A 25,180-nucleotide genomic window follows, 5' to 3' on the forward strand; every position below is an offset into this window, starting at 1 on the left:
GCTGAAATTTGAGTGGAGTGGAAAGGGTAGATGTGAACTGCATGTTTACTCTTTCCAAAAATACTAGGACTAGGAGGCAAGCTACTAAGTTGTAGATTTAAAACTGGAGAAAAAATTTCTTCACTCAATGTGTATACAAACTCTGGAATATATTGCCAGATAATGCAGTAAAAGCAGTCTTGTTTTTCTCTGCTTGGGACCTGTCCTTTTCAGCACGACTATTCCCTCAGGGTGAATGGACAGCTCCCAACACCCCTTGCAGGATGGTATGCAGATTAACTATTTCTTTCAATAGCTCAGGCTCCCTCTGCTGGCCAGGGAGAGGAACTGCATCCTGTTATAGTGCTATTTCCCATGTTTGTTGCAGAGCAGAATAAAATTGTAGAGTTGGGGATTTTTCCCTATTTTTCTCCTTCCTGTTATGTCTTTTATTATAGTGCTCCCTGGAAAGAAGGTGGAGTTAGAAAACATGATTGATAGTTTTCTGCAAGCAACTTGCTAGTTCAGATACAAGATCCTTGTGTTTAGGACCATAGACATATCTACAAGAAAGATTTCCGAGGTAATAACCTAATTTTTATATATCTCTATATATACTACTACTATTATTTCGATAGCACTACCAGACATATGCAGCACTGTACAGAGTCACAAAAAAGAGTCCCTGCTTATAAGAGTTTACAATCTAAATAGACAAGACAAACAGGATGTCATGGATACAGTTAAGGGAAATGGCTAATCTGCTGGCTGTGTTGGTGGGCAGTGGGAAGTAGGGTTATGGAGTGAAGGCTATATCAAAAAGGTGGGTTTTCAGTCTGCTTTTAAACCAAGGTAAGGGAAGAAGCTTGGCAGACATGTGTTAGAGATATGTTAGTTCTATGTGTGCTTGTGATTGGGAGAGGAGATAGGGTGGTTTGAAAGGTGCAATTTAATTGCTATGTTACATTGAATTAGCTCTTGGAACAGTTTTCCCCACAGACATGTACTGGGGCATTTTTGAATGTGCTTTGTTTCTCTTTCCCCCTTCCTGCCACCACATACAGTAACATCACTTACATAGTACATAAACTTTCCCCAGTTCACCTCCTCCCTTCCTGTGCCTACAATTGCATTCCAGTGCTCAAGTGCGCAGTGCTTTCATATTCTCCCATTCCTACCCTGTGTCTCTGCTTCTAGATACACTTCTCCCTCCGTATTCGCTGTGATAGGGGATTAACAGAACCGCAAATACAGAAAAACCGCAAATAACTTTTCCATATGTTTTCTATTAAAAACATCGTGAATATAGTGAAACTGCAAATAACTTGGTGGGAGACCTGGCCTGTTCCTGAAGGAGAAGCAAAACACGGTGAAGAAAGTGCTTGGAATCAGCGAATTTCTCTGTAAATGTTTGGAATCAGCGATTTCTCTATACAAGCTGACGTAATTGGGGGGAGGAGCCAGCAAGCTAAAAACCGTGAATGCTGAAACCGCGAATACGGAGGGAGAAGTGCATATCGGACACAGGCAGGATAGGCTCACTCACACAAGGCATGCAGAACTGCAGAGAAGTAATACTCAGTGGGTAGTGTTCAGCATTTTGGACCACTGCCACAAAAATTAAGCCCGGATAAAAGTGCCAATGTTCAGCCCTTGATTGGAGAAGTTAAACTGGATAAAGACATGACCACTGTTTGTGAACTCCTACTTGTCTAGTTAAGGGCTGAATATCGGCACTTATTCAATTAAGTGCCAGCTCCCCAAACTGTTCACATAATAGCTGATTTTGGCTTTAGCGGTAGAGGGGATATTGGATGGCACTATATGGGGTAAATATTTATTTTATTATTTATATAACACTTATAGCCTAAGTGGTTTACATTCAGGTACTTCAAGCATTTTCCCCATCTGTCTCGGTGGGTTCACACTCTATCTAATGTTCCTGGGGCAATGGGGGATCAAGTGACTTGCTCAGGGTCACAAGGAGCACCGTGGGATTTGATCCCACAACCTCAGGGTGCCGAGGCTGTAGCTCTAATAATTGTGCAAACACTGAATAATCACCCAGGATCCAGTAAGTGTGAGTCAATCATTTAAGAGCCTCTCACTTTGAACATTGATCCCCAGAATTTTAAACTGAAAAATGCCCACAGTAACCATTCTTTTAGCTTCAGACCAGAATGTGTGTTGAATCCTGATAAAGCCAAATAATTGCAATCCTTGCCTCCCGAGTCCTAAACACATCTCAAAGCTGCCCCCGTATGTATCTAGTTTGCCAGTGCCTTAATCTGGCATTGGAAAACTAGTTACATAAATATGCACACATAAAATACACGTGTGTGTGTGTGGTATGTATATGCATCAGTTGTATGCATCCATCTCTGTTGTGTGTATTTGGAGGCTTGGAGGTAGTTTTGTGGGTTTGTCGTGAGGGGTGAGGTTAGTATTGGGGACTGAACAATATAATAATAATTTATTTCTTATATACCGCTATACCATGAAGTTCGAAGCGGTTTACAATAGATACATTTGACAGTACATGGGATAGAATATGAGTAGTTTTGAAGAGAAGTTTGGGGGTGTTGAGGCAGTTGTGGGAGATGATAGGACAACTACAGAAGGCTCATTTTGGGAAGTGGGACAACTGAGTGTGGTGGGGCAGGGTCACTTATGGAATGGTGGGCAGTTGTAGGGGGTTAGTATAGCAGTGGAATGATAAAAAAAACAGGAATATATTTTAGTCAGTTGGTCCTGGAAGCATTGACTTTTCCCAGGGTAATAAAAGTGGAGAGAAAGGATGAATTTTGGATATTGAACTCATATTATCAGGGCTTGAGTCAGAGTCTAGTGTGCTAGCAGGACACACATCCTTCTTATCTGAGCCACAGTGGAAAAACCCAGGAAATTAAATATACTGAGTTAAAAAAATAATGTTTTAGGGGTCCTTTTACTAAGGCACGCTAGTATGTCTTAGTGCGTGCTAAATGTTAACACATCCATAGGATATAATGGACGTGTTAGCATTTATCGCTCGCTAAAGTGCACTAGCGCACCTTAGTAAAAAGACCCCTTAATGTTGCTGCAGACAACCAAAAAGTAATTAGAAACATAGAAATAGACGGCAGATAAGGGCCACGGCCCATCTAGTCTGCCCACCCCAATGACCCTCCCCTACCTTTCTCTGTGAATAGATCCCACGTGTCTATCCCATTTGGCCTTAAATTCAGGCACGCTGCTGGCCTCAATAACCTGAAGTGGAAGACTATTCCAGCAATCAACCACCCTTTCAGTGAAAAAGAATTTCCTGGTGTCCCCGTGCAGTTTCCCGCCCCTGATTTTCCATGGATGCCGCGGGACCCTTGAAAAAGAAGATATCTTCTTCCACCTCGATGCGGCCCGTGAGATACTTGAATGTCTCGATCATGTCACCCCTCTCTCTGCGTTCCTCGAGTGAGTACAGCTGCAACTTATCCAGCCGTTCCTCGTACGGGAGATCCTTGAGTCCCGAGACCATCCGGGTGGCCATTATCTGGACCGACTTCAGTCTCAGCACATCCTTACGGTAATGCGGCCTCCAGAATTGCACACAGTATTCCAGGTGGGGTCTCACCATGGATCTATACAATGGCATAATGACTTCAGGCTTACGGCTGACGAAACTCCTGCGTATGCAACCTATGATTTGCCTTGGATGAAGCTTGCTCCATTTGATTGGCAGTCTTCATGTTCTCACTGACGATCACCCCTAAGTCTCGTTCTGCTTCAGTTCTTGTTAGGATCTCGCCATTAAGGGTGTAAGTCTTGCATGGATTTTGACTGCCCAGGTGCATGACTTTGCATTTTTTGGCATTGAAGCTAAGTTGCCAAGACCTAGACCAGCGCTCCAGTAGGAGTAGGTCGTGCATCATGTTGTCGGACATTGAATTTATGTCTGTTGGATTTTGCCCACTACATTGCTTAGTTTGGCGTCATCGGCGAATAATGTTATTTTACCTCACAGCCCTTCTGCCAAGTCTCTTATAAAGATGTGGAATAGGATTGGGCCCAGGACCGAGCCCTGCGGCACTCCACTGATTACCTCCGTCATTTCAGAGGGGGTGCCGTTCACCACTACCCTCTGAAGCCTACCTCCAAGCCAGTTCCCAACCCATTTCGTCAATGTGTCGCCCAATCCTATAGAACTCATCTTGCTCAGCAACCTGCGGTGTGGTACGCTATCGAATGCCAACTTATTTTAATTCAAGTTGGCTATTTCCAGAAAAACAAAAATGTTATCAATAAAGTTCTTCCATGTACTATATGAGAATATTAATAATCATAATTTTTCCAGCCTTCTAGTGCAAAAGCTGTATATTTTATTAGAGACATTTTTGAAAGGTCCATTCAAAAATACATTGTGCTTAGTAAAAATTAATAATTTCCATGCTGATAAAGTTACCACAGAATAAATACACAACTCTTAAAAAAGTATTTACATCAACAATAGAAATATACAGAAACAAAGAATGCAATACATGCCAGGAAAAACTGGGTACAGTGTATGAGAACATGATACAAATAGTTATATAAACACTTTACAAATGGCTAAACTTTCACAGAGTTTTCTTTTAATATTAAAACTTTTAAGGTCAGTTTTTATGTGAGGGATAAAAGGTCAACAATGCATCACACCCATTCTAAAGTTAAAAAAAAAATGCATGGCATGATGTGGAAATGTGTACATGTATAAATTTCTAAAGAGCTGCTAACAGAACAGAAGGATACCATCAGCCTCCCAGCCAAATATTTAGAAATTCTACATCTATATAGTTTGTCTTTTTGGCCTAGTTCCCATCATGTTGGTCCATGCGGCAATGAAATGACCACATCTACTGGCAAGGAACATCTTCCCCTAATCAATTTATGGGCATAGAAAGCAGAGGGGGAGCACTTCTCCAAGCAGAGTAAACCAATGTCACTGGTGATCCCTTCACTGAAAAGATATCCTTGACATGGTCTCACTTGGGAGAAGAGCTTGGTCAGTGCAGACAATATTCCTGTCTCACGAGGACCATTTCTAAGAGCACTTTTTATAAAATGACCATACAATTTAATTTACTTGTAAATAAAAAAGAAATTTAACGTTTTCATTTGTGGTGTGGTCAATTTGCTGCTGTCCTATTATATGGGAATCCACTGAGGAAAAACTAAATCAATCAGTTTGTTGACTGAAAATTTCATGATAATACTGACTACAGTTGCTCTAGATTAATTCTTCACTTGTAGATTTAAATAACTCATTTTGATCACAGCTTTATCCTCTATTCTATTATACCCACCGCAATCGTAAAAATAAGTGAAATTATCACAAAAAAAGGACAAATGAGAATGGAAAAGAAACAGCCAATTACACATTAGAATTCCCTTGTAAAAAAGCTGCCTGTCAACATCTTATCAAAAATTGTGGTTGTATATAATTACTTACCTTATACAACATGGGTGTGATTTTAACACTGCCTGGATAGGTGCAGTCTACATGTATTTTTACCTGTTGATTTTGCCCTAATTTTCACAACTAAAGTACAGTACACATATCCTAATCTGAATATTGCCTAAGGAATAAAGTACTGAAAGTTACAGCTGCTAATTTTTACAGGCAGGTTATACTCTTGCTCTCCTCTCCACCCTCCCCCCTTTGAAAATTCAAACCCCATCCCAAATCCCTCTTCCTCTTCTGTAGGGGTGTGCATATTCTTTGAGGCTGGCAATTTTCTAAAAAAGCTCATTGTCACAAAAATGCTTCTTAAAATTACCCTTCCCTGTGTGCTTTTTTAAAAAATTAAATGTCATATGTAGTCGTCACAAAATAAACTAAAAATACTTTAACTCCTTTTTGTTGTAATGTGCCTTTAAAAAAAAGGATGCTGACATGCTTCATAAAGCACTTAAACAATTTTCTGCTATGTATCTTGAGAAAAAAATTAAAAGTATCCTCTGAGTGTTTGTACTAAGGCAAAACAAGATTAACAACTTGATTAAAGCACATACGAACACAGTAAGTGGAAAAAATCCTGAGTAATCTGCAAATATCTAGACTTGAATAAATCTATCTAGTAAACTGGACAGACTAAGAACCATCCCATCAATTTTAGGCACTCTATGATTAGCAATTCACATGAAACATCTCCTATTCAAATATTTCACTTAGAGTACAGACAGAAAGATGAAAAATGTTGGTCGATAATATTTGGAATTCCATCCTCCCACATCTGAGCTTATGAAATCTTGTCATAAGACAGGCACTAGAGAGAGTCTGAATTAAGGATACTATGACACAAGCAGAGAGGCTTTCAGAAGACTATAAATACTAGAACTAGGGCAAGGCTTTCTAATTAAAAGTCACAACCCTTCAACAGCTGACCTTGAACAAAACACTTATCTACTTTTGCCTAAATTTGTTCTTCTGCATTAAGTAATACAAGCATTGTTCCCTCATCCATGGGGGATGGTTTATTTAGTCTGGGGATCAAAAAGTGGCTGTACTCTGGTTTCCAAAGGTATTAATGGTCAAGATTGTTGGGTTCACTGGTAAAGCTACCTATATAAGATTTGCACAGGATGATAAGAGGAAGAACATCCATACTGGATCAGACCAATGGTCCATCTAGCCCAGCCTCCTGCTTCCAACAGTTGCCAATCCAGGTCACAGTACCTGGCAGAAACCCAAATAATTGTAACATTGTCCAAATAGCAGCAACACTGACGAACTATGTTTATTAGCTGCACTTTGAGTCTGAATGTCCAGATGCACTGACTGAGTACCAGTAGAAAGCTGGACATCAAAACAGGAGGCAGTTAGGTTAACGTTTCTTATGATTTTCTTTCTTATATAGCAGTGGTTCTCAACCCTGTCCTGGGGACCCCCCAGCCAGTCGGGTTTTCAAGGTATCCCTAATGAATATGCATGAGAGAGATTTGCATACCTGTCACTTCCATTATATGCAAATCTCTCTCAAGCATATTCATTAGGGATATCTTGAAATCCCGACTGGCTGGGGGGACCCAGGACAGGGTTGAGAACCACTGCTATATAGAATGGTAAGTAAACACTGCATTAAAATAATTCAGTGCATGACCTCATTACACTGCGGGATTCTCTTCTTAAATAACTATCTTTTAAGTTATTCTCAACTTAAAACTGTTTTATGAATGCTATAAATGTCAATAAAAAAGATTTTAATTACTTGCTGCCCTTTGGGTTATACATTTAGATATATGAAATGTAGAAACCTATCCTGCCAATCTGTTCCATCAATATTACTTGTGCAAATGATGGGAAGCCTAGACAAATCTTAGAATGGACTATGGCCATCTTTTGGATCAAAAAAAAAAAAAAAATTGCTTGACCTCAGTAATCTTTATTTCCTTGCTAAAACTTGTCTAAGTTCCTCAGGTACTATTCAAATATATACATATTTAACACAAAGCATAGAGACAATCTGGACTTCAACTATAAGCTTTTTACAGTTTCATTCTGTATATCAAATTATCATCTAAATATTATAGCAGGCAAAAAAAAAAATTATATCAGGTAGTAAGTAGGGATACAGATTTAGGGCTCCTTTTATGAAGGCGTGTTAGGGCTTTAACGCGAGGAATAGCACGCGCTAAAATGCCGTGCGTGCTAGCCGCTACCGCCTCCTATGCAGGCGGTAGTTTTTCAGCTAGCGTGCTAATCCGGTGCGTGTGCTATAAACGCTAGTGCACCTTCGTAAAAGGAGCCCTTAGCATGTTAATAACGTGATTAACGTGCTAAATCTTTAACACTGATTAAAAATATTAATAGTGATTAATGTGATTATCTGATCTGCCACTCCTGCACTAGACCCGCCGCTTCTCTGGCTCTGGAAACTGGTTGCGGTGTGAACGTCAGCATGTGCGCGCGCTGCTTCTGGCTCTGCCTGACCTGGAAACAGGAAAATACATTAAACTCTGCTTTAACTTCCTGTTTCTGGGTCAGACACGCTGATACTGACACTGAAACTTATTTCAGACCTGCAGAAGTGGCAGGTCCTGCGCACAAGTGTCAGATCAGGTAAGAGGGAGACAGTTGCTACTTTGTGGGATGCAAGGAGGCGGAAATATGATGCATTGGGGGGGGATGGAAGGTGAGGAGATAGAGAGAGATGCTGAACTTGGGGAAGGGATGGGGAGGAAAGAGAGTGAACCAGTGAGGGGATTGAGGACCAGAAGGGGAAATTGGATGCACAGAGGGAGGGAAAGACATACTGGATATGAGGGATGAGTGGAAGAAAAAGAAAAGAGGAGATGCACTGGATTGGCAGCAAGAGAAAAGAGAGACCAGGATGGGGGCTGAGGCTAGTACAGAAAAAGGAAATGGGGGATTAGGTAGTAGGTGAAAGATAGAGAGGAAACTACAGATAACCAAGTGGTTTATGCTTGATTAACATTTTTAATCTTCCTGCAGCACCCCCCCCCCCCCCAAAGTTAGGAAATACCTGCAATATCTGTACACTTATTCTAAGGTAGTAATAATTAAATAATAATAATTAAATCAACTGTATCAATATATCTAGAATTGTATTAAGAACAAGGCTCCGGAAAGCTATGTTCTGGCTTATTTCTGTTTTATTTTGTTTTGTTTTAAAGCCCACATCACAGCTGCTTATAAGTAGAGTGACTCATGTGAGAATGTGAAATTATCTTATGAAACTGCAGTGAAATTTGCAGTTACCGTGGGAGGGGGCAGGGGTGGCATAACCAACATTTTCTAATGCTGGTCCCACAGTTAAGTGGAAAATAGCATATGGCCACAGGTAACAATGGAGCACTTATATGCCCCCATTAACTATGCATTAGCCAGTTAGCATGTGGTAAGTGGAATGCATTAGTTGGTTAATGCGTGTGTGCCCACTCTCCATTCAAGGCAGAGCTCCTGACAAATGCAGAAAATTTCAGTGACAGGTCTTACTTGGTGCAAATCCTTGCAACCAAACTTGAGCACACGCTCCAGCGCTAAACGCTATCCAATAAATGGCGCACAACTCTAAAAGCTGGTTATTCACTAGAGCTTTTAGCGCTAAGTTTTATCAGAGCATTATAGAATTATGTGCTTCACACACTTTAATAAGAGAGTCCCTAAGTATGAAAATAGCATTTGGTCTTCAATTTCATGTCTCATTACCTGTTGAAAAACTTTTCATGCCATCTGCTATTGACCACATCCAATTAGGTTCAAAGGTTACCCTCACAGATGCAAACACAGCACCCTGTTGTCCTTAAACTCTCCCAGACCACTGAAAAAGTTCACTTTTAAAGGCACAGTGGGCAACAACACATACTGGAAAATTAGCACTGCCTCACTAGATCCTAATGGAGATTTATAGGCACTTATACTATATCAGTGGTCTCTACCAACCAGCACATGGGCTTGCAAAAAGCCCAAAGAGTTAAGCGAAGTAACACTTATGTGAATTAACTACAAATGTTTCGGGTGATAATTTTCCAGAACATAAACATCCATACATAGGCCTGTAAATAAATACAGAAGGGCTGCAATTTTAGTAAACTTATATAGACTGCATATACCTATAGAACTATTAAATCTAAAATCAGAATATATTTTCTTTTTCACCTCTATGAAACATGTACAGTCCTGAGAATCTTTCCGCCTGGATACACATATTAATAGCCTTGGGTTATTTTTTGTTCCGTTGAGAAATTAAATCATCCAGAAAAAGATTGACTACTAACTTTGTCCAGTTTAAGGTATATATTATTCATCTATTATTCTATTCCCTACCACCATCACCATCTGAGAAAAAAATTAAGAAGTTAAAGAATGGAAGGAATATTCCAGCAAGGTTTATTGTCAGATTGACTGCAACATCCAATTCTTAGCTTTAGGATAATGTTTCTCTAAATGCTATCGGCGTCTACCAGTTATGTCAATGACATTTATGAATAAAAATCCTCCAGAAAAAAACAAATTAGTTAGAGAAGCTCTGAAAGAAATCACCAAATGAATGCAAGTCATCAGATTTATCCTCAGACGTCCCACCTAGGGAGGATAATTTTCTGAAGAATTTTTGTGCATATATGCCAATATATACATGCAAAACGCTGCTTATAAGTTTACCCCTGCAGAAAGTACACTCAATGGCAGTAAAACAACTAAAGGTAATCTTTCCACATAAGGAGAAATTGCCCTTGTATGGAAAGATGACTCTTAGCAATAGCATGGGAGACTCGCGCTGGGGGTCATCAGCACCAGAGCTAAATGGGCAGGAGCAGAATGGGACTGGCCCCACTCTGTGCCTCTAGACATGTTACTGGACTACCATTTAGCTGTCACTCCTCCACTCATGTATGGCATGCCCACAACTTGTTCCTAGCAGCATTAAGTAACTAGCAGGGTTTAAAAAAAAAATCATGCTGGCTGCTTTTAACACATTATAAAGCCCACACTAGCTGCTTAGCATAGCTTAATAAAAGACTCCTCCAAAGGCTTCTGCATAAGTCTTTGGACTGAAACACTAGCCTTCACAGTATTTTGGAGAACTTGTGGGAGCTTTGGTCCTCAAAAACTAATCAGACCCTCTGGGAATTATAATTTTCTAGGCTACTAGGTAAGTTCTACTAACTTTGCTTGAATAATCTAAAAGTTAAATATTGTACTACCTCTCACAGATTGAAGAAAGCTATGCTCTTGGAAGCCAATAGGTTGTATTGTTTAATTATGTCATCTCTGGAAGTTTCAAAGGCATTTTAACCATACAGAGAAATTTATGCTGCTATTTCTTTTCAGAGGGAAATTCTAAAGTGGTCTGTACAGAATATGTTGAAAAATGCACTTTTCTTCCGCATAGTCACAAAAATGAACCAAAGCCATTCTAAACTATTAACCCCTCCCCCCAAAAAAAAACACCCACCACCCCACAACAACTCAAAACCAAACCAAACCATGCAGAGGGATGGGATAAATAGTATCCTACATACTTTAGCTTGTTGTTTAGGATATGTGATAAATAAAATATAACTGGATGACCAACCAGGTTAACTCCCTTACTTCACTCATATTTGGTGAAATACAGAACTAAAATGTGGCAATGTTTTCTAATTTCAGCATGGAACAGAGCAGCCTTAACTGACCACTGTCCACTCTTGACCTGGGAGACTTGCTTTCCTGGCACACTGTTGGGAAGGAAAGAATTGGTAACAGGACATAACATATGTAATGCACCCAAGTCCCAGAAGCCCTAGTTCTTCAAAGAAAATATGGCACAATGGACTTGAAACAAAATCTATCATTAACTCTAAACTTAAAATAAAGGGAGTTTATGGACAGAATTTTAGGAGTCTGAAAATTAAAGTGCTGACCAATTAGAGTATCTTATTGGGACCCTCATCTAAAACGTAAAGCAATATTTGAATTATCTGTTATTGAAACAGGACCAATTCCTGGGTTCCAAATTGTGGATGTAGCTGTGATCAAAAGGAAATTTTTATTCCTTTTAGGGAAAAAAGTAATTTGCAGAAATCCACAGTTTTAAAGACTAAACTACCCCAAATTGAAACTAATATTGATTTACATTCTCTCTCAGATGTTCATATCTTATTAAAAATAAAAATCCCCCTTGAAGGGCTGCATATATATGGTATGTACATATACTTTACATGTATAAAAAATATATACGAAATAAAGAAGGTCAATGGGCAAATAAATAATTCTTGATATCCATCTTCATAAATTCTTTAGGGCTATAACCTTTTAAACTTGTTTATAAATCTTTAGCAACAGCATATGCAGAGTATATTAACATCTGTATACGTATGGTGCTTTTTTCCAACATTAACAAGTTCTATGAAATTTTCTCTTATCTAGCACTAGTGCAAAAAACTCCATTTTGCTCTACATGTGTTGGACAGTCTAATTCACAGGTGTCAAAAGTCGGTCCTCGAGAGTCGCAATCCAGTTGGGTTTTCAGGATTTCCCATGCATGAGATCTATTAGCATACAATGAAAGCAGTGCATGCAAATAGATCTCATGCATATTCATTGGGGGAAATCCTGAAAACCTGACTGGATTGCGGCCCTCGAGGAGGGACTTTGACACCCTAAATTAATACAATAATACAGTGACTGAAGAGGCGACAGCTTTGCTTTTCTTTTCATATATTTCAAGTGAAAATATAAAAAACACACATAGCTGCTTGCAGACGTTTCCAACTGTCATCAAGAGCAAGAAATGGAACTGTACTTTAGGTTAATCTGATTAATGGGGGAAAGAGAGAATGGGTTTATTCTGAACCTATACTTACTAGGCTGTAAGTTTAACAGGTCACAGGTAATTCTTTTCAGATTATCTACCGTGTACAGAATTTGGAACCTTTGTGTGAAGGACAGTGTTTAGCAAGAAAGAGAAATGAGCGTCAGAGGTGGCATGGAGGGCTGGCAGGATAAAGCTACAAGTCAAGTATATTTGTCAGATTCACAGTAAGCCATTTTGCAATTGAAATATACAGGAGAAAGACTGTTTACGGTACTTCATGACAAGTGAAAACTAATCTTGTGGCCTTTCACTGCTCCAAGCTCTGTATGACTTTGGTGGCTAGGTCTTAGGACTAGCACCAGTCTGACCGTTTGAGTATGCTGGCTCTCTTTTCAAAGCAAGAATGAGGAAGAAAACAGTTTATGTGAGGCAGCTCTCGCTCATCCTACTGTGCACTAAAGTAAACAGTTGGCCAAATGCAATCTGAAACAGGAGTAAGCAACAAAAAAGCAAAGCAGCAGTTCCAGATAAAACAATACAAACCCAAATGTTTATCTTCATACAATGCTAAATGTGCACCAAACCTCAACTCTGGTGATGTGCCACATTCCACTTGTAGCTCAGGTTAAATTTCTTTGGTGTCCGCCCCACAAAAGTGAATGGAAGAGCATCTATTTTGAAGTGATGGTAGAGGGGCACTGTTCTCTGTTCAATGGGATATAAGTAGAATTATCGTACAGTATGCCTTATGCCCCTTTTCATTTTGACATTCCCTTCAATACAATTTGGTAACAAAGATCAGATTTTGTTAACGATTGGTCCCAATGCCTATAGAACTAAGCAAGAGTCATACTGTTAGTCACACTTATATCCACAATTAAACACCCTTTTGTTAGAAATATAAATACTGCACTTTATATCACAAATGTATGAAAATATGGCAGAGTGTCCTAATACCGTCTTTTAAATGAGGATATTTATAAAACAGCTATTTACTGTATATATACTGTATAACTTTCTTGATGCAATATATAAATGCTATACCATTAGTTTTTATAGAAACTACTTTAGCTGTTGCACCGGTTCACAATGTTTTAAACAGCTCAATAGAACTTTATATTGTAACATAAAATATATGATTAAACAGTACAATATTAGATCATCATAAATAAATATTACAAAAAATCCTATCAAATAGGGTAATTAAAAAAAACCAAAAAAACAATTTTTAGACACACAATACCTCTTTAAACTCATTAAGAGGAATACACTGGTGTCGTGAGCTCCACTGCTTTGGTTCAACAGTGAGGGCTTGGGCCTAAAATGTCTATTTCCAGCTCTGTTAATAAAAGGAAGTACTGACAACCTCTTTTTTCTTGAATTGCACAACTTATCCGATGTCCAGCGAGCTTTCTGGTGAAAGAATCAATGCCATCTCATTTTCTGGGATGATCTGGACGTATCGATGTAGTGGCTGCATAGTATGGCTCCACACGTGTATTGCACATGTTAAAGTAGCTGAAAAAAAGATTATTCCTTTCCCTGCTGCACTAACCCTCCACTTACCCATGGTTCACACTACCTGCAGGTTGCTATTGCATCCAGATTGCAATTACAATGCTGTCTCTTTTAAATCATTCAAATTTGGCATGCGTGATCGGTTTGTTCGGTTAAATGTGTGTCCGTTTTGTCCACTCTTGGAAGTCAGCTGATCAGGGTAGGAAGTCCCATCACTTCCACCTCTGTTTACAGGGGAGACGTGCCAGACTGGTTCAATCTGGCCTGGGATCTGAAGTGCTGGTCTACTCTTTGGCTGCGGCTCCTGACGAATAACTACTCCACTGCCACCACCACTGCCCATTGTCTGACCAATGGAATGAATCCGACTCTCAGGGAAGGAACTTTTGGTTGGCTGGCTTGATAAGGGTTGAAAACGAGGTTCAAGAGGAACAGAATGATTAGAAGAGGAGAGATGGAGCAGCTTCCGAAGGGATTTCAGAGGCTGGTTCTGAAAGGAAAAGCACATGGACAAAGTTTTATTCTAAAGCTCAAAATCTTTTCAAAAAATAATAGCAGAATTTGAAGAGGTAGACTTATTTATATATTGATTGATTGATTGGGATTTATTAATCACTTTTATGAAGAGATTCACCAGGTGGTAAACCTGGAAACAGCAAATTGAAAACCAAATAACAGGACTAACATGACACAATATCAAAAATATACACATTTAACGGCACTACAGAACAACCAAATAACAGAAATATGATAAATTAGTACAACACAAACAATACCATAATAGACAGCATAGAAGAACATTCAAGTAATAGATACAGTGTCAGCATCATACCAATGAAACACCTAATAAACACAAATTAGAACAATTCAAACAACATAGATTATGATGCTAATGCTTTCCGACAATACAGCTTACTATGTAGCTGAGGGGTCAAATACAGATGATGGAGACAAGATGGGTAGTACAGAGTAGAGGTCTGCACGGGAACGGGGATCACGGGAATCCCTTGGGTTCCGTGGGAATCCCCCCTAACCCACGGGACTCCCACGGGGACCCCCCTCTGGCCCACGGGACTCCCACGGAGACCCCCCTCTAGCCAACGGGACGGAAGGCTTTGGAAGCAGGGTTCGTCCATATAATATAATGGATACGTCAGCCTTAGTAAAAGAGGGGGTTTATAAGTTAATTACTAGAACAGAAAACAAAAAAAGGGTTCCACCAAAGAGATTCCACAATGAAAACAGCAGCGCAAACAAAAAAGAAACTGTGGAATTGATGATCCTGTCAGAAGTAATTGCTGCTTTTTATGGGGACGGGCGGGGATGGAGGTAATTCCTTGCAGGAATGGGTGGGGACGGAGAGGATCCTGGCGGGGACGGGTGGGATTTCTGTCCCCATGCAACTCTCTAGTACAGAGCCAGGATAAATAGATGGGTGGTTAAATTCAAAGCAAGTTCTTTGTAGAGTTACACAACATATAAGGAACTGGTCTAAGTTACAGTGTGTGCAGCAAGCTAGTTCAGGTGTGGAATGAATGTATAGTTAGTCACCATATATACTAAAAGCTTGGAGGAAGAGCCAGGTTTTCACCTGCTTACTGGTATTATCAAGAAAGGTATTACAACCAGAACGAAAGAAGTTATCCTTCCATTGTATTGGGCGATGGTGCGCCCGCACCTGGAGTACTGCGTCCAATATTGGTCACCATACCTTAAGAAGGATATGGCGATATTCGAGAGGGTTCAGAAAAGAGCGACACAATTGATAAAAGGTATGGAAAACCTTTCATATGCTGATAGGTTAGAGAAACTGGGGCTCTTTTCCCTAGAAAAGCGGAGACTTAGAGGGGACATGATAGAGACTTACAAGATCATGAAAGGCATGGAAAAAGTGGAGAGGGACAAATTCTTCAAGCTTTCGAAAACTACAAGAACGAGAAAAATTAAAAGGGGACAGATTCGGAACCAATGCTAGGAAGTTCTTCTTCACCCAAAGAGTGGTGGACGCCTGGAATGCGCTTTCAGAGGGTGTGATAGGACAGAATATGGTATTGGGGTTCAAGAAGGGATTGGATAATTTCCTGAAGGAAAAGGGGATAGAAGGGTATAGATAGAGGATTACTATACAGGTTCTGGACCTGATGGGCCGCCGTGAGAGCGGACTGCTGGGCATGTTGGACCTCTGGTCTGACCCAGCGGAGGTACTGTTTATGTTCTTAATTAGTCTGGGCTTAGATGTAGCCCTTCTAAGAGTAAGTTCCAGAGCATGGAAAACTTGTTTTATTCCAGTGAAATATATGGGACTCATAATTAAAAAAAAACCCAACCATATCCAAAAACCAGCCTAAGTCGGTACTTGGATGATCAAAGAGACAGGTCGTCCAAGTTCCCATAATCAAAACTGGTTTTAGATGTATCTAAAAACAGCTTAGGTCTTTTCACTTCCTCTTTGCGCCCAGAGTGAAAAGAGGCATTTTTGAAGGAGTGGATAGGGCAGGGGGTGGGCGGGATGTGGGCCGACCTAGACTTAGTCATCCGGCAGCCATAACCACAAAAGTTTGACAGGTTGCCAGACGGAACTTATACATTTTGACTTAGACGAAGTCAAAAAAGGCAAAAGTTTCAAATCGTGCCGCTGAGCTGATTGTGGCTGCCGCGATCAGTTCAGTGGCCCAGGCAACCCATTCCCCCCACACCTGTAATAATCGTGGCAGGAGAGATGCCCAATCTCTCCTGCCAGAACTCCCCCGAACTAGTGTGCTCTTCACCGGCAGGAGGGATGCCCAGTCCCTCCTGCGGAACACCCCGCCCACCCCCCTGCCAGACCGCCCAGCCCAGCCCACCACATTGACCCCCCCTCCTCCAGGATTTGGTTCTATATTGAGGAAAGCTTGAGGAAAAAGACCCTTAGGAGAGAAACTGTGTTAATGAAACATGCCCAACCTTTATGACCAAACAACTACAAACAATCCAAAATACAGCTTTAAGACTCATCTACTCATTGAGAAAACATGACCATATCACAGAAGCCTACATCAACTCACATTGGCTACCAATCCAAGAAAGAATATAATTCAAATTCTACTGCATGTTATTTAAAACTCTTAACGGAGACAGCCCGTCCTACCTGAACAACCGCCTCATCCCAGCATCCACAACCAGACACAGAAAAACACATTTCCCATTCATTCCCCCCCCCCCCCAATCAAAGAAGTAAAACGATCAAAACTACACGACGGCCTCCTGGCCACTCAAGCAGCAAGACTGGACGGCCAGATCTCCAACCTTCTGGTGTCCACCCCAGACTACAGGACATTCAGAAAAGAACTAAAAACCATACTTTTCAAGAAATTCCTGAAACAGCCCTAACCTCACGTTCTCTCAACAACACTAATAATAGACAAAGGATCGACCCTTTACTATCATAGCAAGGACAATTGTAGTTTATAAATCTTCTGTTAAGCCTCCCTGTTCTTAACTACCAAAGAAATGTCAAAAAATCTACTCTCTACCACTCTAGCAATTCTATTGTTATCCCATTGTAACCCTGTTTATAAATCTTTTGTAAGCCGCCTTGAACCGCAAGGTAATGGCGGAATAGAAATCCCTAATGTAATGTAATGTAATGCAATGACTTATAATGAGACCTATGAGTTGTGCAGAGCATGCATTTCTTTCAACACAAATTATATTTTTGCAAGAGAACTTCATCTTTGCCCTAGAAGCTGACACTTATCTGCTGAGTGTGACACTTAATAGTTGTTCTATTAAGAGACTTTCCAAGATGCTTGGGTCACAAGAAAACCATAATAACAGGTCAAGATGACAATGACATGAACTATAGATAAAACTGCTGACGACTACAATCAAGCTTAAATAGAAGAAGGCCAGTTCAGTGGAGAAGGGAGGGGGCTCACTCTCAAGGATCATTGACCTTAGTATTAACAATGTACTGTCAGGGGAAATAGAGAAATCATATTTGACACCAAGGAGCCTTGAAATAATTCAGTTATTTGTACAACAGCCAATCATTGAATTGCAGATTATGATAACTAATTATAATATAATTATGTAACCAATGGCTATGCAATGTAGCTATGTAGAGTCCCAGCCTTCTAGGCTAAGGGCTAGGATATAAAAGAACAAGGAAACCTATGGATGTTATAACGGACTGGGCATCTCAGACTACTGGTACTCTGAGTGTTTTTCCCCTCCGTTAGGCTCAACTACTGTTACTTTGTCCTTTCTTGGGACCAATTTATTTTGTAAGCTGACGTTTGATTACTATTAAACTTACCTATATTTTACAGCAATTGTTCTGTCGGTGTGAGGTCATTTAAATACATTGAAGATTTTGCAGCGGTCTTCAATATTAATACCTTTCAAGTATTCAAATGTCTGTATCATATTTTCCATGTCCCTCCTCTCCTCTAGACCGGTGTTTCCCAACCCTGTCCTGGAGGACCACCAGCCAGTCGGGTTTTTGGGATAACCCTAATGAATATGCATGAAAGAGATTTGCATATAATGGAGGTGACAGGCATGCAAATCTGCTCCATGCATATTCATTAGGGCTATCCTGAAAACCTGACTGGCTGGTGGTTCTCCAGGATAGGGTTGGGAACCACTGCTCTAGACTATACATGTTTAGGTCTTTCAGTCTCTTCTTGTACTTCTTTTGGTTCATACCCCTTACCATTTTCATCGCTTTCCTCTGAACCGCTTCAAGTCTTTTATATCCTTTGCCAGATACGGCCTCCAAAACTGAACACAATACTCTAAGTGCGGCCTTACCAATAACCTATACAGGGGCATCACCACCTTCTGCTAGTTATTCCTCTTTCTATACAGCCTAGCACCCTTCTGGCTACAGCCACCACCTTATCATACTGTTTGGATGCCTTTAGATCCTCAGACACAATCACCCCAAGGTCCCTCTCTCCGTTTGTGCTTATCAGCTTCTCACCTCCCAGCACATATGGTTCCCTCGGATTTCTACCCTCCAAATGCATCACTCTGCACTTCTTCGCATTGAATTTTAGTTGTCAGACTTTACACCATTCTTCTAACTTTTGCAGAACCTTTTTTATGTTTTCCACTCCCTCCAGGGTGTCTACTCTGTTACAAATCTTGGTATCATACACAAAAAGGCTAACCTTACCTTCTAACCCTTCAGCAATGTCGCTCACAAATATATTTAACAGAATCCAATCCAACTGAGTAATGCATTATTAAATATATTTTAGCCTTAATATCAAACTGGAGTACTCTTTATCCCCCAAAAAACAAAGCCTTTTGGGAATGAGGTTTAGTATGCAATATATTTTTTCATGTACTATGCTTGAGTAATGCATTATTAAATATCTTTTTACCTTAATATCAAACTGGAGTATTCTTTACCCCAGAAAAACATAGCCCATACCACTATATCTGGACGTCGCCAGCACACCTAACTCAAGCCTAGTTAGCACCCAACTCACACCCAAAAGTAGACCTGGTTTTGCAACGCCTACATTTTGAGCAAGAATATAGATGTGCTAGTGCGCTGAGCACCATTCAATTCTGTAAATGGACGTCCATATTAAAACCATGCCCAAGCCTATCACATTAGGCACAGCTTTTTCTGATGGGCGCCTAAAAAATCCTAGATGCCTATTCTGTGAATTGCACACATGTAACTTTCAATTACTGATTATTAAAATCGTTAATTGTGCTTATTATTCAGAGAAGAGTCAGGAGTTCTGCGGGTGCCAGCAGTATCCACATAGCTAAGTAGGCAGACATGCTCTCCCTCACAAAAGGCAGTCGTAATTATACCCGCTTAGCTATGCAGTAGCCAGCACTGTATATCAACTGGCACCTACTTAGTTTCCAGGAACTGGCCTGTAGCTGTCCATATCCTCCCTCCTGAGCATCCCCAACATGGCAGGATCCCCGTTCCCTGCCCCCCCCCCCACACACACACATAACATAAAATTTTTTTTTCTATATTGAAAATACCTTGTGGTTTGATGCGGTGTACAAAAGAATAAAACTGAATAAAGATTAAGTAGGTTCCCCTGGGCCTACTTTAACATCCATTTGGTGATTTAGTGGCTAAGCAGGGCAGGAGCAAACCTCACTGGCTCTTGCCCCTGGCAGCATCTGTTTAACAATGGTGGCCACAACCTCTAGTGGTAATCTCAAAGTACTATTGCTAGGGCCAGCCATGAGGATTGTCATTTCCTATACCTGAAAATCAGCAAAAGGAACAGCTTTTCCAGGTACATTCAGGTGATACAGACTAGCCAACGTGGAACTGCTGTAGTCTAATACACCAACTGTATTGCAGGTTTTATGCAGTTCTCCTAGCCTATTCACCCACTTCCAAATATTTTAATATGAAACACAAGAATAGCCTTACTGGGTCAGAACAATGGTCCATCAAACCCAGTAGTCCCTTTCTCACGGTGGCCAAACAAGTCCCTATTCCTGGCCAAAACCCAAGGAGTAGCAACATTCCATGCTACTGATCCAGGGCAAGCAGTGGCTTCCCCCATATCTTTCTCAATAACAGACTATGGACTTTTCCTCCAGGAAATTGTCCAAACCTTTCTTAAAACCAGCTTCGCTATCTGCTCTTACCACAACCTTTGGCAACGCGTTCCAGAGCTTAACTATTCTCTTGAGTGAAAAAATATTTCCTCCTATTGGTTTTAAAAGTATTTCCCTGTAACTTCATAGAGCAGTGGCTCCCAACCCTGTCCTGGAGGACCACCAGCCAGTCAGGTTTTCAGGATAGCCCTAATGAATATGCATGGGGCAGGTTTGCATGCCTGTCAGCTCCATTATATGCAAATCTCTCTCATGCATATTCATTAGTGCTATCTCGAAAACCCGACTGGTTAGTGGTCCTCCAGGACATGGTTGGGAACCACTGTCATAAAGTGTCCCGTAGCTTTTGTAATTTCTGACGGAGGGAAAAATCTATCCACTTGTACCCGTTCTACTCCAATCAGGATTTTGTAGACTTCACTCATATCTCCCCTCAGCTGTCTGTTTTCCAAGCTGAAGAGCCCTAACCTTTTTAGTCTTTCCTCATATGAGAAGAGTTCCATCCCCTTTATCATCTTGGTCACTCTTCTTTGAACCTTTTCTAGTGCTGCTATCCTGAGATAAGGAGGCCAGAATTGAACACAATTCTCAAGATGAGATCGCACCATGGAGCGATATGGGGCATTATAAGTCTTGTTAACCATCCCTTTTAAAATAATTCTTAGCATGTGTGAAACTGAGCAGGTGCAGCAGGAAGGAAGCCAGTGGGATGCTAGCGCTTGGACAGTGCCGCGGAGTGAAGCAAGTGGGAGAGGGTGAAATTTTTGCTGCTGGAGGATCCCCACCAGCCGGTTCTCGGGGGTGGGGGCTCGCATATCGCGTCAAAGCTCAGTTTGCGAGGCAAGATTTGCGAGAATGTTTTGCTCGTCTTGCAAAACACTCACTTTACTTGTAAATTGAGGTTTGACTGTGTGTGTGTGTGTATATATATATATATATACAGTGGTGCCTCACACAACGAACTTAATTGGTTCCAGGAGCAAGTTTGTTATGCGAAAAGTTCGTTATGTGAAACGCGTTTTCCCATAACAATACATGTTAAAAAAAATAATTCGTTCTGTAGCATAAAATATGCTAAGATGACATAAAAAAAGATAAATTTTTTGTTATTATTTTTATTTAGATACATCTAAAAACATAATTGTTTTTTAAAACAACACACATTTTTTAAATTTAAAGACAGACTAAGTAGAGTCTAATTTTACAGTGAGAGAAGGGCAGAGTCTCAGCGGCAAAAACTGGGACTTAACTATTCATTTTTTTTTTTTTTCTAGCATCGGGGAAGCGGCGAGAGTAGCTCCGCCCCCCCCAACGCATCAGCAGTAGGCGCCGGGCCCCTGCGAGCCGACGGTCCGCCACTGCACAGGGAGCCAGGCGGAGAGAGGGCAGTTAAGCGCAGTGCCTGCGCGGAAGGATGCAGCTCGGGCGACTTCGTTGTGTGAAACGAAGTTCGTTGTAGGAAGCAAGACATGAAGTTCGTTGTGCGCAGCGTTCGCTGTGCGAGGCGTTCGTTATGCGAGGCACCACTGTATATATATATATATATATATATATATATATATATATATATATATATATATATATATATATACACACACACCACAAATGTATGAAATATATATATAAACACAGAACAAATGGCCCACCCACTCTGCCCATCCGCAGTAACCATTATCTCTTCCTCCCTCTAAGAGATCCCATCTGCCTATCCCATGCCTTCATGAATTCAGACACATAAGAACATAAGCATTGCCTCTGCCGGATCAGACCAGGGGTCCACAGGCCCTGCAGTCCGCTCCCGCGGCAGACCCCAAGGTCCATGACCTGCAAGTTCTCCACCACCTAAATTGTTTATACCCTAATCCTGAAGTACCCTGTATAGTAACCTTCTATCTATACCCTGTAATCCCTTTCTCCTTCAGGAAGTCATCCAATCCCTTTTTGAAACCCAATACTGTACTTTGTCCTATCACCTCTCCTGGAAGCACATTCCAGGTGTCCACCACCTTCTGACTGAAGAACTTCCTTGCATTCGTCTTGAATCTGTCTCCTTTCAGTTTTTCTGAATGCCCTCTTGTTTTTGATGTCCCCGCTAGCCTGAAGAATCTGTCCCTCTCTACCTTCTCTATGCCTTTCATGACTTTATAAGTTTCTATCATGTCCCCTCTAAGTCTCCGCTTTTCCAGGGTAAAGAGCCCCAGCTTCTCTAGCCTTTCAGTATATGAAAGGTTTTCCATGCCCTTAATCATCTTTGTTGCTCTTTTCTGGACCCTCTCGAGTATCGCCATATCCTTCTTAAGGTGCGGCGACCAGTATTGGACGGGGTATTCCAGATGCGGGCGCACGATCGCTCGATACAGCGGCAGGATAACTTCCTTCATTCTGGTAGTGATACTTTTTTTGATAATGCCCAACATTCTGTTCGCCTTCTTTGAGGCCACTGCACATTGTGCTGCTGGCTTCATCGTTGTATCCACCAATACCCCCAAGTCTTATTCTAGGTTGCCTTCCCCCAGTACCCTCCCTCCCATCGTATAGCTATACATCGGGTTCCCTTTCCCTATGTGCAAGACTTTACATTTCTCTACATTGAAGCTCATCTGCCATCTTTTTGCCCATTCACCCAGCTTGTTCAGGTCACTTTGTAGATCTTTGCATTCCTCAACAGTTCTGACCCTACTGGACAGTTTTGTGTCATCCGTGAATTTTATAACTTCGCACTTCGTCTCTGTTTCCAGGTCATTAATGAATATATTGAACAGCAACAGTCCCAGCACTGACCCCTGTGGGACACCACTCGTGACCCCTTTCCAGTCAGAGTAGTGTCCCTTTACTCCTACCCTCTGCTTCTTGTCTGCCAGCCATTTTTTGACCCATCTGTACACATCCCCTTCTACCCCGTGGCTCCACAGCTTCTTTATTAGGCGCTCGTAGGGTACCTTATCGAAGGCTTTTTGGAAATCCAGAAATACGATGTCTATAGGGTCACCTTTGTCCAGTTGTTCGCTTATCCCCTCAAAGAAATGCAGTAGGTTCGTTTGGCATGATCTTCCTTTGGAGAAACCATGCTGGCTTGTTCTCAACAGATTATTTTTTTCTATGTGCTCACTGATACTTTCCTTGATCAATGATTCGGCCATCTTCCCCGGAACTGAGGTTAAGCTCACCGGTCTGTAGTTCTCCGGGTCGCCTCTTGATCCTTTTTTTGAAGATAGGTGTAACATTTGCTATCCTCAAGTCCTCCGGGATTACCCCTATTCTCAATGATAAATTACAAATCTGCTGCAACTCCGCTGTTTCGTCTCTGAGCTCTTTCAGTATTCTCGGGTGGATTCTGTCTGGGCCCGGAGATTTGTCAGTTTTTAATCTATCTATCTGCTTGAGCACGTCTTCGAGGCTTACCTCCATGTATGATAATTTTCCCTCTTGATCCCCCTTGAAGATTTTTTCTGGCTCAGGCACGTTGGATGTGTCTTCTCTTGTAAAGATCGACGAGAAGAATGTGTTTAGTCTATCAGCCACCTCTTTTTCCTCCTTCACCACTCCCTTCCTGTCTCCCTCATCCAAAGGTCCCACCTCCTCCCTTGCCGGCTGCTTTCCTTTCACATATTGGAAGAATGGTTTAAAATTTCGTGCTTCCTTGGCTAGTCTCTCTTCATATTCTTTCTTTGCTTTTTTGACCACTCGGTGACATTCTTTTTGTCCTTTTTCAACTTCCGAAATGATTTTTTCTTGTCTCCTATCACTTCCTGTACTTCATTGGTTATCCACCATCTCTCCACCACCTCTTCCGGGAGACTGTTCTACACATCTACCACCCTTTCTGTAAAAAGATATTTCCTTAGATTATTCCTGAGCCTATCATCTCAACTTCATCCTATGCCCTCTCATTCCAGAGCTTCCTTTCAAATAAAAGAGGCTCAACTCATGCACATTTACATCACGTAGGTATTCAAATGACTATCATATCTCCCCTCACCCACCTTTCCTCCAAAGTATACAGATTGAGATCTTTAAATCTGTCCCCATACGCCTTATGACGAAGACCATGCATCATTTTAGTAGCCTTCCTCCTTCCTTTTTATATCTTTGTGAAGGTGCGGCCTCCAGAACTGTACACAATATTCTAAATGTGCTGTAACTAGTTTTTCATCGATGCCATTTTTTATTGGTTTGTTTTACTGGCAGCTTAATTATTGGTGACCTCTGCTACATTTGAATGTTGCAATGTAAAATGACCACATTTGGTTTTCAACCCTTATATGACTTAATTTCCGGCATCCCCGGAAAATTAAATATTACCAGTAATTTGTTCCTCTCTCTTTGCTCTCCTCCTCCCCATCTCTCTTCCTTCCATCGCTGAATCAGACATTTTCCCTTCATTATTCCTCCCTATTATCCATCCTATTATCCATCATCAATCTCTATCTCTCCACCCTCATGATATGTGGTCAAGCATCTCCAAACCCATGTTTAACAGCACAAGTGGGCTCTTGGGTTTTTGAGCCTACAGACACATAGCCAGACAGAACCATCAACAGTACAGAAAAGCTTTCTATTGGTTCAAAACAAAGCTCCCTGAGTCCTATTACTTCACAGGGCAGGGTATGCAGCAAACAGTGTCTTGGTTTGATAAACAAAAAGTCCTGGGATGGGCCTGGAGATGGTAATGCCATACCTCAAACACAGACTGCAAAAGTCTTCTTAAACCAGGAAGTGAGGCCTGGTCCTAGTCAGACATCAGAACAGTACTCAGATATAATTAGCACCAGAAGTTGGCTTACCAAAGTCAAGTAAAATGTTTAAAGATAGTAGTC

General features: G+C 41.1%; 1 protein-coding gene across 4 annotated transcripts in view; it reads right to left on the reverse strand.

Moving 5' to 3' along the window:
* Positions 1 to 7,019: 7,019 nt before the first annotated feature.
* Positions 7,020 to 25,180, reverse strand: part of CDKL5 (cyclin dependent kinase like 5) — a 316,174-nt gene continuing 298,013 nt past the window's right edge. For all 4 annotated transcript variants that reach the window (XM_033950592.1, XM_033950593.1, XM_033950594.1 and 1 more), the window contains one exon: positions 7,020 to 14,259. In XM_033950592.1, the coding sequence (XP_033806483.1) occupies positions 13,864 to 14,259 (396 nt within the window). In that variant the 3' untranslated portion in view covers positions 7,020 to 13,863. The remainder of the gene's footprint in view (positions 14,260 to 25,180) is intronic.

This window comes from Geotrypetes seraphini, chromosome 6 (assembly GCF_902459505.1).
Source record: "Geotrypetes seraphini chromosome 6, aGeoSer1.1, whole genome shotgun sequence".
Taxonomy (NCBI): Eukaryota; Metazoa; Chordata; class Amphibia; order Gymnophiona; family Dermophiidae; genus Geotrypetes; species Geotrypetes seraphini.